The following is a 19,875-nucleotide window of genomic DNA, read 5'->3' on the forward strand; positions in this document are numbered from 1 at the left end:
TGCAGATTTACACATTAAGGCTGCAGTACAGTCTTTATTAGTTTTCACAGTTAAAAAGGCAAATTGGATGGCATTTTCATGCTGCTCTGGGATAAAAGTGAACATCAGTGATGTTTTCTTTTTTTGCTAAGCTTTATTGCATCCAGCAAATCAGTGGCACAGTCTTGCAAATCATTCAAAACAATGGCAATCAACACTAACAACATCCATCTGAAGTGTTTTCCTCACTCACAAGTTGATAAATCCTTTCTCTGAACGTCTACAGCTGAATCTCAGCCATTCGACATGTGCATAATGTAAAACAAAGCTAAAAAAAAATCAGTTTCCACAGTTAAATTTTACTCTGCAGGCATTCATTTGTGCTTTTGATACTTACCTCAGAATTCAGCCTTGCTGAAAAAGTTCCACACAAATGTATTCGATATCAAATAAGTACAAAGTGTTCGTCTGAATTCCTTGAGGACCTGCCTGATAAATGAAACGAGCGAATGTATAGATTTTGTGTTTACTGGTTTAGAGCTATGTGGGGTAAGTGAGAGTTGCCGATAAGTTGATGTTGCCCTGATTTAATTAACACTGGGTTAGGATCAGTAAAGTCGATAAAAAGAGACTGATGAACTAACGCTCCTCCTTTCGGTCCCCTATCCGTCTGGTTTAAAATTCTCAGAGCAACAAAAGAAGGATGCTAAACAAACTGTACCGACTTTAAATCTATTAAGTCATGATTCTCCTCTCAAGACTAAAAAAATGTAATTGTGAACTCACCCCAACACCCAGTTGGTCTCATAAATATTTCAGCTCATCCTGACTGAATTGTGTATTTTAAATACAACAGACCCCTGGGAGCGGAGTTTAGGCTGTAATTATTTCTGTAATGACCCTGTCATCGTCTACACATTAAAAGATAAAACATTTAAATTTATGGAAATCCTAATTAGGTGCATAGAGCTAGAATCAAGCAATCTAAGCACAAGCTCATTAATGATAATGTAATGCAAAGAAAAATAAACAAACTGAGATCTTGAAAAAATTAATACTAAACACTCTCATTTTCCCTAGTAACGCCCCCCTCCCCAAATCGCCTACATGGGTATATGACGAAGGAGACGAGGATCGCTACAAGCACAATTAACTCTATCACTGCTAGTCATCGCTGAATTTGATTAACCGCAAGTGAGGCACTAGAAATCACAGAGTACATGTTATTACAAAACACAGTTTTCACACTCTTTGATTGCTGGGCACTGGTGAATCTGATTAGTCTAATTACAGCACTTGATTAGTGACATCTCATAGTGTGGAGAGTCAATTATTAGTATTTTTTTGTAGTATAAATCTCAAAATGTCCACCTTCAGGATGTCACAGCTTTCTACTGACACATATATATATATATATATAAATATATAAATATAAATATAAGATAACATATCTATAAGTTATATTTCTATATTGCTGTATTTAAAGATCATAATGTACTGAACTGAATCAACTGTTTGATTCAGGATTTTGAGGAACGTTTATTTGTACATCTTTTAATCCTCACTGTATTATATGTTTTGCCCCCACAATAAAAAATACACAGCTTTGATCATTACTCATTTACTCTATTACTCATTTAAATATCATCTTACTAAAAACATCCTTTCACTTTTTGTCTATATAAATATCAGCAACTGCACCAAATTTTATGTGACCAAAGGCAGTCTTAAGTATTGGTATATTTGTAGCAATAGCCAAAAATACATTGTATAGGTCAAAATGGTCAATTTTTCTTTTATGCCAAAAATTATTAGGATATTTAGTAAGGATCATGTTCCATGAAGATATTTTGTAAATTTACTACCATAAATATATTAAAACTTAATTATTGATTAGTAATATGCATTGCTAAGAACTTCATTTGGACAACTTTAAAGGTGATTTTCTCAATATTTAGATATTTTTGAACCCTTAGATTCTAGATTTTTAAATAGTTGTATCTCGGCCAAATATCGTCCTATCCTAACAAACCATACATCAATGGAAAAGCTTATTTATTCAGCTTTTAGACAATGTGTAAATCTCAATTTAAAAAACTGACCCTCATGAATGATTTTATGATCCAGGGTCACATTTTTGCTCAGTTTGGGCCTCTAAATAAAACCGAGGTGTTTTTCCAATGAGCTCCATATTCTATATCACTCTCTATTAGCCATAAAAGCCTGATAAATAAAATATGGCTATGTTCACACTGCAAGCCTTAGTGCTCAATTCCAGTGTGAACAAATCATGGTTCTGAACTGACCCGTATGCGCAAAAGAACAATACAATCATGGTTGTCAGGTTTTCACAATAAAATCGGACTAATTGCTTCTCAAAACTAGTCCAAATATATCCCAATCACGTTCCGGGGGATAAATATCGCGTTAGTGGGGTCACTTCAACCCACAGAGTTGAAAAGCAACAGTGGAAAAAGTCTAATCAGTGGGAAATCTGTGGATTTGGCAACACTTACGCAGTGTGCTGTCATACGGAAATAAACACAAAGGAAATAAAGTAAGTGATTATGCGTTTATTTATTGCGTGACCTGCCGCAGAAGCCAGCAAAATTATGTGCAGGCAATATGAAACATAAAGACAGGGATGTGACAGAAGAGAGCTGTTACACCCCCGGACTTTCTTGTTTGGTTTTTCCCATTTTCCCTGCTGTTCTGAGTGTTTTGGTTTCTCCGTCATTGTCTGCACCTGTCTGTGTAATTAGTCTGTGTGTTTATAAGGTGTGTGTTTCCCCTGTATTCTTGTCGGTCTTTAATGTTATATGGATGTCTTACCCTGCTGTTCCTGTGTCTGCTTGTGTTTCCATTGGATTATTAAATACCTTCACTTTTACTCCGTCGTTGTTCATGTGTTCCTGCCTGCATCGTGACAGAAAGACCAACCTAAAACAGTTATTTTGCGTGTTCACCTCCGTTTTGTTTCCCGTTTGTTTTTTCCAGTCCTTTTTGTTTCCGTTGTGTTTCCCCATGGATTCCTTTTTACGTCCAGAGTTCATCCTGCTACGGCTGAAGCAGGGGGAATTACCGCTCGAGGGATACACATTGATGTTCCAGCTCGTAGCTCATACCACCAGCTATCCGGACGACGCGCTCTGTATGTTCTATGATGCAAGCCTCAACGCGTCATGCAGAGCGTCGTCGTCCGAGAACGGCCCTCGAGCGGACTTTGCCTCGTTTGTGGAGTGGACACGGGCGAGAAACCGATCCTCGTTTCCCGCCTGTTCCAAGGAGAATCTCGCCAGTGTCACTCCAGACCCAGAGCCCAGCCAGCCACCCCGACCGACGGATTATGAGCCCATCGTAGACGGAAAGCCCGAGCCCGGAGCGACAGCAGTATGGAGTGCCGAAAGGGACAAAACTGCTGATCAGGTGCGTGAGCCGGCCATTACATCTGCGACGGTGGAGTGCTTCGTGGAGCAAGAGAGGGCGGTAGAGAGCCCCGCCCACTGCACTATCACTGAGGGTGAGCTGAAACAAGGTTTTGGGGATGTAATGGACTGTGTCATGGAAATGCCTATCTGCCTGGATTTCCCACCCACCCTCCCTCATCTACCTAATCCTGAATCTCTGCTGGTTTCCGCCCAGCCTACCTGAATCCCCATTGTCGACTGTCTGTCCCCTTGCTCACCCTCAGCCCACCATCTGTGCGGTGGGTTCGCTGCGGGTCTGCCAGTCTCCATCGGTGTCATGGCTGGAGGATCCCTCACCATCGCCTCCAGCCTCAGAGTCCTGGACTCCACCTCGACCCTCCGACCCTGCGGCTCCACCCCGGCTCTCTGCTCCCTCGTCTCCGCCGTCGCCCGTCGATCCACCAGCTCCACCGGGCACCATCGTCCCTCCGGCTCCGCCCTGGTCAGTCGTCACCCTACCTTCGCCTCTGGACTCTACTCCTCCGGCTGTGCCTCGTCGCGCCGTCCCACCGGCTCTGTGGACCTCCTCCCTCCCGCGGGCACAGCCTCGGTCCTCTGTCGCTCCGGCTCCGCCGCGGATCTCCGGATCTCCATCTCCGCCTTGGTCGCCAGAGCCTTGGGTTTCGCCTTGGCCCTCCGGATCCGCGGTGTCACCCAAGATCATCGGCTTTCCGTCTCCGCCTCAGGCTCTCCCACCACCTGCTCCGCCTCCGTCGGTCGGCCCCAAGGAGTCGTCAGCCTCTCCTCCACCATGGCTCCTCCCTCCATCGGCTCCACCATGGGATTACATCTTGGCTGCGTTCTGGGTCCCACCTGGCTCCTCCTGCTCCAGCCCATTCCTGTCACATCCTTGGCTCCTCCCTCCGTCACCACCCTGGACTCCATCTTGTGCCCTCCTCCCGGGAGTCCGTCCTCCACCTAAGCCCCCTCCAAAGACTTTGTTCTGTTTCCTTTGTCTGTTTGTCAGCACGAGGACGTGCCTTCCGGGAGGGGGAGGTAATGTCACACCCCCGGACTTTCTTGTTTGGTTTTTCCCATTTTCCCCGCTGTTCTGAGTGTTTTGGTTTCTCCGTCATTGTCTGCACCTGTCTGTGTAATTAGTCTGTGTGTTTATAAGGTGTGTGTTTCCCCTGTATTCTTATCGGTCTTTAATGTTATATGAATGTCTTACCCTGCTGTTCCTGTGTCTGCTTGTGTTTCCATTGGATTATTAAATACCTTCACTTTTACTCCGTCGTTGTTCGTGTGTTCCTGCCTGCATCGTGACAAGAGCAGAGTTTTGAAACTTTTATGATACGAGCCCTCATTTTGCACGTATATAGAGTTGCCACTGTAGTACTTATGAGTTCTGACACATCACTGTACTTCCACTGACTACCTTTCAAAAACCTGGGCATATAAAAACTTTGAAGTGACTCCCATGTGTGCAGAATCATGATGAATATTGATCTAGAGTGACGTAAACATCACATGAATTCCGATTTGACTGTTCAGACTGTGGTCTCATTGCAAAACATCTGATCTGCATCGGATTTAGTACCAAATATGCAAGTGGCACCAATCGTAATTAAAAAGATCAGATTCCATGTGGTTTGTGCTGTTTACACTATCATGAGAAAAACACCATTTCCACCACTGAATAAAAAATAAAAAAGGATATTGCGACTTGTTATCTCACAATTCTGACTTTTTTCTTCACAGAATTGCATCATATAAACTCGCAATTCTGACTTTTTTCTCAGAACTGTGAGATATAAACGCACAATTGCGAGTTAAGTCAGAATTGCGAGATATAAACTTAAAAAAAATTACTTTATACATTTTTTTTCCTGCAATTGTGACTTTGTATCTCACAATTCTGACTTTTTTCTCACAATTGTGAGTTTGTATCTCACAATTCTGACTTTTTTTCTGTCCACACTGTAAAAAGTTTTCACCAGTTTCAACTTAAATACTTTAGCAGCTGCCTTAAAATGTAAAGATAAATCAACTTAAGTCATTTAAACTCACAAGTTAAATCAACTAATTTTGATTGTAATAAGTTAAAATGACCTGTAGTTTTAAGCTGATTTAACTTAAAAACTTAAGGCAGCTGCAGAACTTAGGTTTTTAAGTTGAATCTGGTGAAAACTTTTTACAGTGCAGTACTGAGTATAAAGACTGATATGTTCACAGATTTGCGAGTGTATATCTCACAATTCTGACTTAATTTCTCAGAATTACGAGTTTATATCTTGGAATTCTGACTTTATAACTCGCAAGCGTGAGTTTATATCACGCAAGTGTCTTATTTATAACTCGTAATTATAAGTTTATATCTCACAATTTTGAGAAAAAAAAAGTCAGAATTGTGAGTTATCATCACTCAATTCTCAGAAAATTTTCAGAATTGTGAGATAAGTTGCAATAACCTTTTTTTTCAGTGTCAGAAACAGGCTTCTATACAGATCTGAGTCACATGTAAGCCACATTTGCCTGCTGTGTGAACATAGCCTATGATACCTAAAAAACAATCTGACTATTATTACATATGACTTAGTAATTGAATTAGTTAATATAGCTAGTTTAAAAAAATGTAACAATAAATAATACAAATTATTTGAATTAAAACGGGATAATTAATTTACTCATGATTTACACCCAAACCACCATCTCAAACTAATAGAAAGTGACAGCATTTGAGTCTGTTTCCAATGTTAAAAACTTCTACTCTCGTATAACATTCAGAATTTGTTGTTTTTTGATGCTTGACAAGATTCGTCACCAATTATGCATCTACCCGTCACATAATATTTATAGAAATGACATATTCCTGAGTTCTGAATGCTAATAATAGAAGGCCATGATCTTCATAACGGGAAGAGCAGCAGCGGCTCCGGTTTGAAATGTACCACCTCATCACAAATTAAATTTATTTCAGAAATACACTTCAAAAAAATCACCTTTTCAAAATGGAAAAAGCACTGTTTTCTGTCTGTCTCTGTGCACTCAACCAGGCGGTTAAATGAATCACTGGTGCAGAGATGTCTGACGTCATTCTCACTGGAATGATAGATCTAATTTGTGCCACAGGAAATTAAAACAGGGAGTTTGCATGCCCACAGGAGATCTTCTACACACACGCACACAGGCACAAAGTCAGGTTTAACTTGCTTCTGGGTACAAATATGTCCCTAAAAAATGGTAAGGTAGGTACACACATACATAAGTTAACTGATTAATGAAGCAGGAGAAAAGTGTGTTGAAGTCTTGGGAGTATTTACTCACAAACACACTGAACACATTTTGTGTCTGGGCTATATTAGACACATACTAATTTTTTTTTTTTAATTTTGTGTAATTTTCATTTGAAGACTGCTGCTTAATTAATACCGTTTCTATGCAAACACAATAAAAGCCTGAAAATCCTATCTTTGTTAGTGATGCTTAGCCTACACAACAGCATATTTAACTGAGATGAAGATTGAAAGCTAAAGAAAGTTGTTTGTTGTTTTGTTATTGTGCGGATGATTACAGTGTTTGATGCTAGCTGCAAGAGTGACACTTTGAATAAATGTGTGCACTCACTGAATGGAGTTCTCGATGCGGGAGATGGTGAGAAAAGCAGCCAGATTCGCCGTGTAGGAGGAGATGACTATCAGAGCAAAGAGCCACCAAACCCCCATCATCATCCTTGTAGCCAAAGTCGTGTAGGGCACCTCACCACCTGTAGAGGAGCAGGAGAAGAGAGAAAACAAAAAGGACGATGACTGTGCCATCTTTGAAATTACATCAGACGTGTGAGCTTTCAAAATATCTTTGAAATAAAGACCAATCTTGCAGCCAAATCTAGTTTAGTTCATCATATGACAGATTAAGAGAGTCAATCTGGTGCCAGTTTCGTAAAATTTAATATATATTTAATTTAATATATAATATCCATATTCTCTCGGAAATATAACAAAACATATCAGAAATGTACGTACTGAAAAATGTATAACATTTTATAATGTATAAAATATTTTTATAATGTATATTGTATTTTATAATGTATAAAAAATGTATAAATTTTTTTATATATTTCACCCATATTTTCTCTCTTTTTAAAAATATATACATTTTATTTAAAAAAAAAATATATATATTAATAATATATTTAATATGTTAAAATTTTAATAATACATATTCTAAATATATACATATATACTGGTTTTTTAAAGTCTCTTATGCTCATCAGAATTCCATTTATTTGATCAGACAAAGTAATATTCTGAAATATTATTGCAATTTATAATAACATATATTTGTGTTTTAATACACTTAAAATATTATTTATTTCTGTGATGCAAACCTGAATTTCATCAGCTGAAAAAATCATTCTAATATGCTGATTTATTATCAAATGAAACAGTTGTGCTGCTTAATATTTTTTTGGAACCTGTGATACTTTTTTTTTTAGGATTTTTTGATGAATAAAAAGTTAAAAAGAACAATATTTATTCAAAATATAAATCTTTTCAAACAATATAAGTCTTTACTACATTACTTTATCAATTTAACACATCCTTGCTAAATAAAAGTATTAATTTCTTTCAAAGAAAGAAAGAAAGAAAATAAATACTGACCCCAAATTTGAACAGTAGTGTATATTGTTACAAAAAAATAAATAAATAAATAAATAAATGCTGTTCTTTTTAACGTTTTATTCATCAAAGAATCTTTAAAAAAGTATCATAGGTATCATAGGTTCTGAAAAAAATATTAAGCAGCACAAATGTTTCCAACATTAATAATAAATAAGCATATTAGAATGATTTCTGAAGGATCATGAGTTATGATGCTAAAAATTCAGCTTTGCATCACAGAAATGAATTCTATTTTTAGGTATAATCAAATAGAAAACCACTATTTCAAATAGCAATAATATTTCACAATATTACTGTTTTTTTTCTGCATTTTAATCAAATAAACAGCATTGATGGGCAGAAAAGACTTATTTAAAAAACTTTTGAATGTCAGTGTATACGCACACACAAGTATACAAAGAAAATATATCAGAAATACAACAGATTGTATCATAAATATCAGAAATATATCTATAAACATAACATATCTTGAGTGTTTAGATTTATTCCTGAAAAAAGGACATTGTAAATAATCGCCAGCATCTCCTCAATGAAATAATATATAATAAGAAGAAATAATATTTCATGGTTGACCCCAGTCATTTGTATTGTTAAATGCATATCGTTATATTTCTGTATGTAGCTTGAATAAAAAGGGCTTAATCTTTAGAAGCGCAGTACTCTGATAGACTGGAAACAAATGGAGGAATCCAAGTGTGCAAGTCAGATCCAAACAACTGAGACTTCAACGACGGAAAAAAAACCTCCATTTGAGTCAAACAAAAAAAGGCCATCAATTATAATGTCAAATCTACATTTCCCCAGTCACCCCAGTCACAGCAAAAGCACGTCTGTTTATTCTGCACTTCAAATCCCTGCTAATTCAACAGCCAGAAAAGACAGCGGCTCCTCATAAAAATAAAAAGTACCGCACACCACAATAATGATGGATCTGCACAAATCAAGGCTCGCAGCTACACTGAAAACTGTTAAAAAAAATTAGTCCCATCTATCCTCGTGGCTTCCCATATCATTCTTGCCTTGTGTGGTAAGTGCCAAGAATTTCAGGCCTCAATAAGATATCTGACAACTCTATTTCTGTAGGGGGTCCACTGAGATGAGCTGTCTTATTAAAGAAAGTTTTTAGATGACTCACATACATATGTCCCGCAGGCTGTGTACTCTGCTCCATAAACTTTTTGCAATTTTAATTTCAGCAAACAAGTCCACGAGAGCAAGTTGGCCCACACATTTCTCATAATCATTATTCTTGGGTTATCAGACTTTAAGGTTATAGGGAGTGTCCTATTTAAAGAGCACTGCTTCCTTCATTTGCTCTGCAAACCTCTGAGATTTTGGACTCCATTTTAAGCAAATGTCAGTGAATCATCAACAAACTTCTTTCAGCTGACTCTACCAGTAGTTCACTAAGAATGAATCACACGATCTTTTAACAAAGATTAATGAAAACAGTTCAACAAGGCATCAGAATTATTCTATTATAGAACGTTTATTAATACACATTAGTGTATTCTGAGTGATTCTGAGAATGTAAAGTTGTCGAAAAAAATGAAATAAATAACATTCATGCAGAAAATCATTCAACCTCCAAAAACGTCAAATTTTGTGCAGACTATTTTATTCTTCATAACCAAAAAATGCCACCACTAAGTGCTTAGAAGCTTCTGTCACCTTTCTGCTGCAATCTTGGCCTAGACCGCATTTGAAAAAGCTTCTAAATCACTAATAATCTTTGGTTTTCATGCTGCCATTGCTTTCTTCAAGTTCTACCAAATATTTTCAGTGAGGCGTAAATCTGAAGACTGAACAGGCCACTCAAGAACATTCTATGACCTATCCCTCAAACAAACTGAAAAGGGTCCTTGATTATGATTGCATTTTTTCAACTTTAGTTAGTGTGTGATGTTGCTGTTTGAGCATAATTTGATATATAAAAGTCCAATACATATTGTTTTGAACAATATAAGTCTTTACTATAACTTTTTATCAATTTAGCACATCCTTGCTACACACACACACACACACACACACACACACACACACACATATATATATATATATATATATATATATATATATATACACAGTCAAGGCCAAAATTATTCATACCCCTGGCAAATTCTGAATTAAAGATTATTTTTTTTTGACCGGAAATGACACAGGCTTCTCCCAAAAGATAATAAGATATGTACAAGAGGCGTCATTGTGAAATATTTCTCAGCTTTTATTTACATTTGAACAAAAATTGGCATGCCCAAAATTATTCATACCCTTTGCAAACTGTCACAGTCTATGGGAAAATCCAAAGTTCTATACCATTCCAAATAGTCCAAGTTTTTCTAAAGCATCCTAATTACCCTGATTCATTAAGAACAGCTGTTTTAATCAGCGCAACAGGTGAAAAACAGAAGCTCTCTGCTGTTGGTTTGTGGACAGTCATGGCTAAGACAAAGGAGCTCACTGAGGACCTGCGGCTGCACATTGTGGCTGCTCACAAGTCAGGAAAGGGCTATAAGACCATATCTAAATGTTTTGAAGTTCTAGTGGCTACAGTGCAAAGTATTATTAAAAAATACAAGACGTGCCGCACTGTGAAAAATCTCAGAGGACATGGTCGGAAGCCAAAAGTGACATCTGTACTGGCCAGGAGGATAGTGAGAGAGGTAAAAAAAAGAATCCAAGGACCACCACCAAGGCCATCCTGATGAATCTGGGCTCTGCTGGTGGCAACATCCCAAGGCAGACAGTCCAACGGACACTGCACACCGCTGGGTTCCACGGACGCAGACCAAGGAGAACACCACTTCTCCAGATAAGGCACACAAAAACCCGCTTGGCCTTTGCAAATGCTCATCTGGACAAATAAGAAGACTTCTGGTCTTCTGTTTTATGGTCAGATGAAACAAAAATGTAATTGTTTGGCCACAATGATGTAGCCTTCATTTGGCATTTCACGAGTTCCCTCTTACAGATAATAAACTGAGTGAAGGGTTGAGCGTATTTGGCGTGCTGTCCGGGAGAGGGCCTTCGAGCTCGGTAGCCATTCCCGAGCCTGGGGCTCTCCCCCGCCCAGGGGGAGGGGTCCGAGCTCAGCACTGGCCCGAACCCTATAAGCGCTCCCCCTTAAGGGCAGAAGGTGAGGAGACGGGGTGGAGGAGGGGCGTTAACAAGACAAGAGATGGTGAAGGTAGGAATGTTGTGATATTTATAGGGATTTCCTGGGTTGATTGGATACGGAGAGTAATTGCTGAGGGGGAATCAGCCGTGTTAATTATCTGTGCGAGCTCCTCCCGAAATTTGTTTAAAAACATCACAAAAAAGAAGAAGCCTTCAACCCTAAAAACACCATCCCCACTGGTGGTGGGAACCTAATGTTTTGGGGGTGTTTTTCAGCCGGTGGACCAGGGAATCTAATCACAGTAAACGGCACCATAAAAAAGGAGCAATACATCAAAATTCTCAACAACAACATCAGCCAGTCTGCAGAGAAACTTGGCCTTGGGCACCAGCGGACATTTCAGCACACCAACGACCCAAAACACACAGCAAAAGTGGTGAATAAATAGTTAGCTGACAAAAACATTAACGTTTTGCAGTGGCCCAGCCAGAGTCCTGACTTAAATCCAATTGAGAATCTGTGGATTCTGAGCTAAAGATCAGGGTGATGGCAAGGAGACCCTCCAACCTGAAAGAGTTAGAGCTCATCGCTAAAGATGAATGGGCTAAAATACTAGTGGAGACATGCAAAAAGTTGGTCAGCAATTATAGGAAACGTTCTATTGCTGTAATAGCCAATAAAGGCTTTTCTATTGATTATTCAGAAGGGTATTAATAATTTTGGACATGCCACTTTTTGTTCAAATGTAAATAAAAGATGAGTAATATTTTTTTCCACAATGATGCCTCTTGTACATCGTCTTATTATTTTCTGGGAGACATCTGGGTCATTTCTAATCATAAACAAAAGACGTGCTGGTTGAATAAAAGTAACTTTAAGTCAGAATTTGCCAGGGGTATCAATAATTTTTGGCTTGACTGTATATATAATAATAAATTCAATGCACACAGACTGAAGTTTAAGTCTTTGGTTCTTTTAATTGTGATGATTTGGCTCACATTTAACAAAAACCCACCAATTCACCATCTCAACAAATTAGAATACTTCATAAGACCTATAAAAAACTTTTTTAGTGAATTCTTGGCCTTATGGAAAGTATGTTCATTTACTATATATGTACTTAATACTTGGTACGACAACTCAAAATACCTGCAAAGGTTTCCTGAGCCTTCAAAATGGTCTCTCAGCCAAATTCCTTGACACGCCTGTGTGTGGTGGCTCTTGATGCCTTGACCCCAGCCTCAGTCCATTCCTTGTGAAGTTCACCCAAATTCTTGAATCAATTTTGCTTGACAAGCCTCTCAAGGCTGCAATTCTCTCAGTTGGTTGTGCATCTTTTTCTTCCACACTTTTTCCTTCCACTTAACTTTCTGTTAACATGCTTGGATACAGCACTCTGTGAACAGCCAGCCTCTTTGGCAATGAATGTTTGTGGCATAACCTCCATGTGAAGGGTGTCAATGACTGTCTTCTGGACAACAGTCAGATCAGCAGTCTTCCCCATGATTGTGTAGCCTAATGAACCAAACTGAGAGACCAATTTGAAAGCTCAGGAAACCTTTGCAGGATTTTGAATTGATTAGCTTATTGGCATGTCACCAACAAATTCTAATTTGTTGAGATAGTGAATTGGTGGGTTTTGTTAAATGTGAGCCAAAATCATCACAGTTAAAAGAACCAAAGATTTAAATTACTATAGTCTGTGTGCACTTAATTTATTTAATACTCAAGTTTCACAATTTGAGTTGAACTTTTCCACGACATTTTAATTTATTGAGATGCACCACTATATACATTTTTGAATATACACTACTGTTCAAAGTTTGAATGGTAGTGTATATTGTAAAATATTTCTATTTTAAATAAATGCTGTTCTTTTTAATATAGCATTCATCACAGAATCACAGCATATTAGAATGATTTCTAAAGGATCATTTGACCCTGAAGATTGGAGTAAACATGCTAAAAATACAGCAATCACAGGAATAAATTACATTTTAAAATATATTAAAATAGAAAACCACTATTTCAAATTGTAATAATATTTCACAAAATTACTGTTTTTTTTCTGTATTTTCAATCAAATAAACACAGCCTTGATGAGCAGAAAATACATTAGACTTTAAAAAACATTAACAAATCTTATTGATTCCAAACTTTTGAATGAGTGTATGTGTTGTGTTAACTACAGAATGAATACCTATGAATAACAATCATAATATATATATATTTTTCTTTATCAGCTGTTTAAAGGAACTAAATAACACTACAAAATGACACAACAAAAATATATAGAAAAAAATAATTATAGATGATAACTGATATCAGACTTAAATATCCATCAGATTTTTTACAAAAAGCACATGCATCCTTTAGGCAGAACAGTTTTTTTTTTCCATTTTTGAATAATAAAACGTTTGTTTCTAAATAAAACAAGGCTGAAATTTTGACGAATTATCTTCATACCCAAGCGCATCTGTGAAATGAAAAATAATCATACCAACAAAGCCAACATCTGTAAGAGTTATCCGTGAGAACATTTGTTCAAAATCGAGGCAATCGACTAAAAAGCTCATTTCTATATTCAACAGCGCTTCAAAAAGAAGATGATGGTGAAAACTAGAAGGTATTGCAATGAAATATACATTTTAGTGAAGACAGGAAAGATCTAACAGAGGTTTGCAACATCCAGTACTTTTATATCCTGAAGCAAATATGTTACAGGATAAATGAAGGAAAACAATTTTCTCTAACTACAGTTTAGGTTTTTAGTTGTTTTAGAACAGCAACTCTGGCCTGGAGCCTGCTAAAGCAAATGAATGTACAAAATAATGAGTCTGAGACTTCACATAAATTAGACTGAACACAGCTACAGGAGGCCAGCTAAATTTGATGTCTGGAGTTGCTGCTTAGGGAAATATAACTGTAATGATATCTAAAAAAATAAGAATCTAAAGTCATAAAGAGCCAAATCTCACTTGTATGGATATGTGAGCAATGCTAAGCTGCAGAAAGGGAAAAGTGAAAGTGTCAAAATACTGTGCTGTTAAGGATTGATCAGAACATTTTATGCTGGAATAATTCTATGAGCTGAAGCGAGCTGGAAAAGTTAACTACATCCAACCTCCCAAAAGATTACGTGCTGGTGTGTAAAGATACAAATCCAAAAATGTGTTTCTGGGCATGATACAGCATAGCAGAGGTTGAGTATATGACTATTTCAAATACTAAATTGACTCTGAGTGGTGCTGCACGATTACGACAAAAACATAGAAAAACTGCATGTCGTACAGTTGAAAACTGTGATCATGAACTATTTTTGCTCTTTTATGAAACTGCAAATCAAAACATTGACTAAACAGTCAATTTCACCCTGGCCCTCTTATCATTAAATACAAAACTGTTATTCAAATTTTAAATAAATCGCACACCAAAAGCAAACAATGTGACTATGGCATTACTACAAGTTCACACAGAGCAACTATTTGAGCCCTGACTTCTGAACTCTCATTATAATCAACAAAGCTGGCTATGCTGCAGAATAAACCTCTTATTTACACCATGTCAACACCTTGTTGATCATAGCGTTCATGTTTTCAGGTCAGTCACTTGCAGTGTTTATTGGCTGTTACACCATTTAATTTAATGTGTCTGGCTTCCGGTCTCATTCACTACAGCTATTTTTAGCTGTACAAAACTTTTGTTTTGCTGCTTGATATTGCAAACTGGTGTGTCTTACCATTTTACTTTAATGTATTACCTTAATTATGAACACAATGGTTTGTATTGCAAACAGTTTTACTGTCTACTGTAGGGGTGGGCGGTACCATAGTTAACACTAGGGCTGCAACTAACGACTATTTTAATAGTCGACTAGTCACCGACTATTGAAACGATTAGTCGACTAATCGGATAATTATTCAATTTTTCTCAAATTTAGCATGAGATTGCTTTAATTATGTGGAAAATTATAGTAAATACAAGAAAGAAGGGGGTACTTCAATGAAAAATGCATATTTTATTGAACTTTGCTGCTGATAGGCCAATTCATACTAAAAGTAAATAAAAATGCCCTGTCTAAAACCATTTAGGCACAATAATCGGTCAGTACAGACATAAATGCATAAATTAAGAAACTCTATAATCTTTTTAAAGGACAGGCACATTTGTTTTATAAGAAAAAATAAATTAAAATCAAGTAAACATTTTCTTCCTGCAAACCAGGGGCAGGCACATCAGCAGCAATAATACCGTAAACAAACATGTAACAAAACGTATTGGCTTCCATGTTATTTAAATCTTACCGAGGCCAGCCAAACTGGTTTCATTTAACTGTCCGACGTGCTTTCTCTTTAAATGTTCGTGCATCACAGAGGTGCTGCCGTGATGCACAAGGACTGCTTTACAAACCATGCAGGTAATCTTTTTATTCGCCGTAGCAGGCTAAAATGCTCCCAAACTTTATGCCTGTTTCACACATACTCAGTCTGCATTGCGTCTACAGTCCGTGTGCGTTACGTATGCGGTGCAGAAGCAGCACGGACTCGTTTTGCGCTCACACAGAACGCGTTTACAGTCCGTACATTGTGAACGTTGTAATCCGTTAACATGGGTGTGGAAAAAAAATACGCACTTTAGACGGAGTATGTGTGAAACGGGCGTGTTTTGGTACGCGCAGCTGCTGCATTCAGTGCATTGGACGCCGCCATTTCTGTATGTTATCGCTCAGCATAGAAGCTAATGCCTATGTGCGACTCTCGGCAGAGAGATGCCTCACTCGGTCAGAGAAAACATGTCTGGCGACAACATCGACAATGAAATTCATTGTCGACTATTTCTATTATCGATTTTTGTCGACAACGTCGACGAATCGTTGCAGCCCTAGTTAACACCGGTGTGGCATTGCGCCACGACATGGATTTTCTAATACCGTCAATACCGTAATAAATCTATTATGTGCCTTGAACGGCTGCATTTACATCAACAATAGCTCATTCTAAATAATAAGGCACTAAAGTTTAATTTGCCTGCGACTGTTTGTCAATTGCATGCGCACATACAGTCAGTGCGTTCACACCAAACACCAAGCGAGCATGCGCATCCCGTCACTCACTCTAGTTTATCCGCGGGAGGTTTCCCCATCACTCGCGCGAATAACAACACGGCACGATTGACATGGCGGAGATAAATACGATCGCTGCTTTGTTCCTGTTGTGCAAGTTCTAAATGCACCGAAAAGCCAAACGCCGAAGTGTCTTGGCTCACAGCAAAGTAATGTATCAGAGACATATCTCATACCTCATTCCTTCTATAAACAAAGTGTAGATAGTATAAGTAAGAGATTGATCGCAGTACAGAGAGTGTCGCTGATTATAATAGAGCTTGTCATATCGCAAACTAAGATGAGGAACAGCTTTTAATATTTTTATGGGAGTTTTTAAATGTGATATTAATTTAATACAGCTGTTAAATAAACGAGACGTTATTATTAAGTGACTTAGATTGTCTGAGAATAACACTATGCCCGATTTTGGTCTGTTTCGTCGTCAAAATTTATTCTGGAACAAGACACACTGCTGTGTTTAAATGAAGATGCGCAGTTCTCCAATCAAACACAGCGGTGTTTCCTTTATAAGTGAACATGCGTTTTAAACTAATCTAGTGAAATGATTCAATTTCCCATTCATAATGAGAGTCACTTGAATGAACCATGTGTTCTAACGAATCAAATGAACAATACGATTCAGTAAATAATTTCAGTGTCTTGCCGCCACCTGCTGGCAGATCCTTTCAGTTATTGAAATCTTAAATACTTGTGGATTCCAAATTTTATTTTAAAAACACCAATCTCAACATGAATTTATAGATTTAATTGCACTCATGGCACCTCTGAGCCTCATTTTCATGGACGACACTATAAAAATGAAGACAGAAATCTTGCTGATCATTATTACTTGCTGAACTATTACTAGCACTACCTCATAGGGGTTTCAGTTCAATTAACAAATTGACTTGACTGGAGAAGCCACATCTCAGTGGCTCTTATTCATCAGCATTGAAGGGCCTGAGTTGGACCGTTTCAATGGCCAGAAGGTAGTTGAAAGGTTGCACTCACACACAGCAATGGCTCTGAGAGTATCGCTCTAGAACAGAGACAATATTTGGGATCTTCTTAACAAGACCAGGAACATAATACCGTGATATTATACCGGCACCGTTCAAAAGATGAAAAATACCGTGATATAAATTTTAGGTCATATCGCCCACCCCTAGTCTACTGCACTTGGTTATTCGTCTCGTTATTTTCCTATGACGGCTTATGAATCGGAAGTCTCACACATTTCAAGAAAACAGCTTTGGAAAATGAAAAACACTTTGAAAAATGAAGTGGATAAGCATGCAATATCACATTACAACTACAAAATAATTCCAAAATGCTCTTCATTTTGATTCTAAATCATCTTTAATTGTTCATGAGCCCCTTGTTAAACTGCCTGCTGTTCTTAAGAAAAATCCTTCAGGTCCCACAAATTCTTTGGTTTTCTAGCATTTTTGTGTATTTAAACCCTTTCCAACAATGACTATATGATTTTGAGATCCATCTTTTCAGATTGAGGACAACTGAGAGACTTATGTGCAACTATTACAAAAGGTTCAAATGCTCACTGATGCTTCAGAAGGAAAAACCATGCATTAGGAGCTGGGGGGTGTAAAACTTTTGAACAGAATAAAGATGTGTACATTTATTATTTTGCCTAAATATCATTTTTTTTTTCATTTAGTACTGCCTTTTCAGAAGATACAGAAGATACTTTTCCAGAAGACAAAATAAGTTAAATTTACCCTGATTTGAAAAGTTTTCACCCCTTAATGCATCCTTTAGAAGGAAACACAATGCATTAAGGGGGGTGTAAAAATTTTGAATTTGAAGATCAGGGTTAATTTAACTTATTTTATCTTCTTGGAAAAATGTAAGTATTGTCTGTAGCTTCTGAAGGGCAGTAAACTAATATAATATTGAGGCAAGATAAAAAAAAAAAAATTACAAATCCGTATTCTGTTAAAAAGTTTTCACCCCCCCCCCAGCTCTTAATGCATTTTCCTTTTTAGACAAGAGCATCAGTGAGTGTTTGAACCCTTTGTAATATCTGCATATGAGTCCCTCAGTTGTCCTCAGTGTGAAAAGGTGGATCTCAAAATCATACAGCCATTATTGTAAAGGGTTCAAATGCACAAACATGCTGAAAAACCAAATAATTTGTGGGACCTGAAGGAATTTTCTGAAGAACAGCGGGTAGTTATTTGAAATATCTTATTTAGCGTATTTATCTTATTTCTTATTTCATTAACCGATTTTGTATACAAATGCTTAAATTACACTCAATGATTTTATTATAAAAAAGTTACAATAACATAATTATATTTCTACTTCAATTTGTTTATGGAAATATAAATATTTAAATGGTGTCTGTCATGAAATCTTGACGGATTTAATCGAACATAAATTAAACACTAAAGAACAGTAAAAAACTTAAAATGAACGTGTTATATGTTGCATATAATAGCAAAATGCTCCTCCGTAGAGTTTTTTGAAAGAGACTTTTTTAACTGACCTCTAACTGAAGAGTTTTAGGTCTGAAGTAAATGTAAAGTTATGTGACATTGTTTACAAGCTGTTATACTGATATCTTTCCACGGCTGAAACACTCACTGAGCAATTGAGACATAATACGGACGTTGGTAAGTTGTACCCTTTCTTTTAACATACTTTTGGATGTTTATTCATGTTTATTTTGTGCTGAAACTGGTATTAAAGTGGAGGAGATGATCAGTTCATATGCACTTCTGCTTCTTTTGAACTGAGGTGCTACAGCAATCTGTCATTCAACATTAAACAGTGCCAAAACGGTATTTATTGTTTGAATAATGTCATAAAATGGACAGAATTTTGAAATCTGAGACTTTGTTTTATATCAAAAGTAACAAAGCACAAAGCTTATTGGATGAAATGTGTGCTACAATGTTCCGTTGGTGAACTGAAAACAGGGTAGAATAATCAATTCCTGGAATTTAAGAATTTCGTAAACATGAGAATTGATTAAAATCGAGAAATCTATATTTTTTACCCAGCCCTAGTGAACATTCAAATGTTATGTTGAATTACTAAAATATTAACTTAAAACCTCAGGGGATATTTTATAAGTAAACATTTTAGGTCAAAAGGGTTCAGTTGACTAAAAAGTTTAGGAATCCTTGCCATAGGCCATGTTGATGAAAAATGTTCAGTCCTCCAATGGTAATGAGCTGTGCAGAAATGTGACCTGCAGTAAGCAGAACATTAATAGGAGATAGGAGTGCCAGAGAACAGGCTACAGCTATCAGATATGATTGCCAATGACTATAGAATCGTGGCATGTCAGTGCTTTAGCGCGAGCTGATTGCACGCCATTCTCTGTGGCTGCAGGATGTTGATCTTTAGAAAATGAGCAGGACGGTAATGTAGCTTTTATCTGCACACCCAGCAACTGGGGTTCAAAGCCGCCCCGCCACGCACATCAAATCAGCAAGCCCCATTTCCAGCAGGTTTCTCACTGCTTGCTTTTGATTCAGCAGCAGGCCAGGGGCTACACACTACTCTCAACCCCTCGCTGTGAGCTGGCACCTACTGAGAGACAGAAACAGAGAC

At 37.4% G+C, this 19,875-nt stretch overlaps 1 protein-coding gene across 1 annotated transcript in view; it reads right to left on the reverse strand.

Moving 5' to 3' along the window:
* Window positions 1–19,875, reverse strand: part of grid2 (glutamate receptor, ionotropic, delta 2) — a 640,517-nt gene that overhangs the window by 75,096 nt on the left and 545,546 nt on the right. The window contains exon 12 of the mRNA XM_073819480.1: window positions 7,014–7,152. Within this exon, the coding sequence (XP_073675581.1) occupies window positions 7,014–7,152 (139 nt within the window). The remainder of the gene's footprint in view (window positions 1–7,013; window positions 7,153–19,875) is intronic.

Source organism: Garra rufa, chromosome 15 (assembly GCF_049309525.1).
Source record: "Garra rufa chromosome 15, GarRuf1.0, whole genome shotgun sequence".
Classification (NCBI taxonomy): Eukaryota; Metazoa; Chordata; class Actinopteri; order Cypriniformes; family Cyprinidae; genus Garra; species Garra rufa.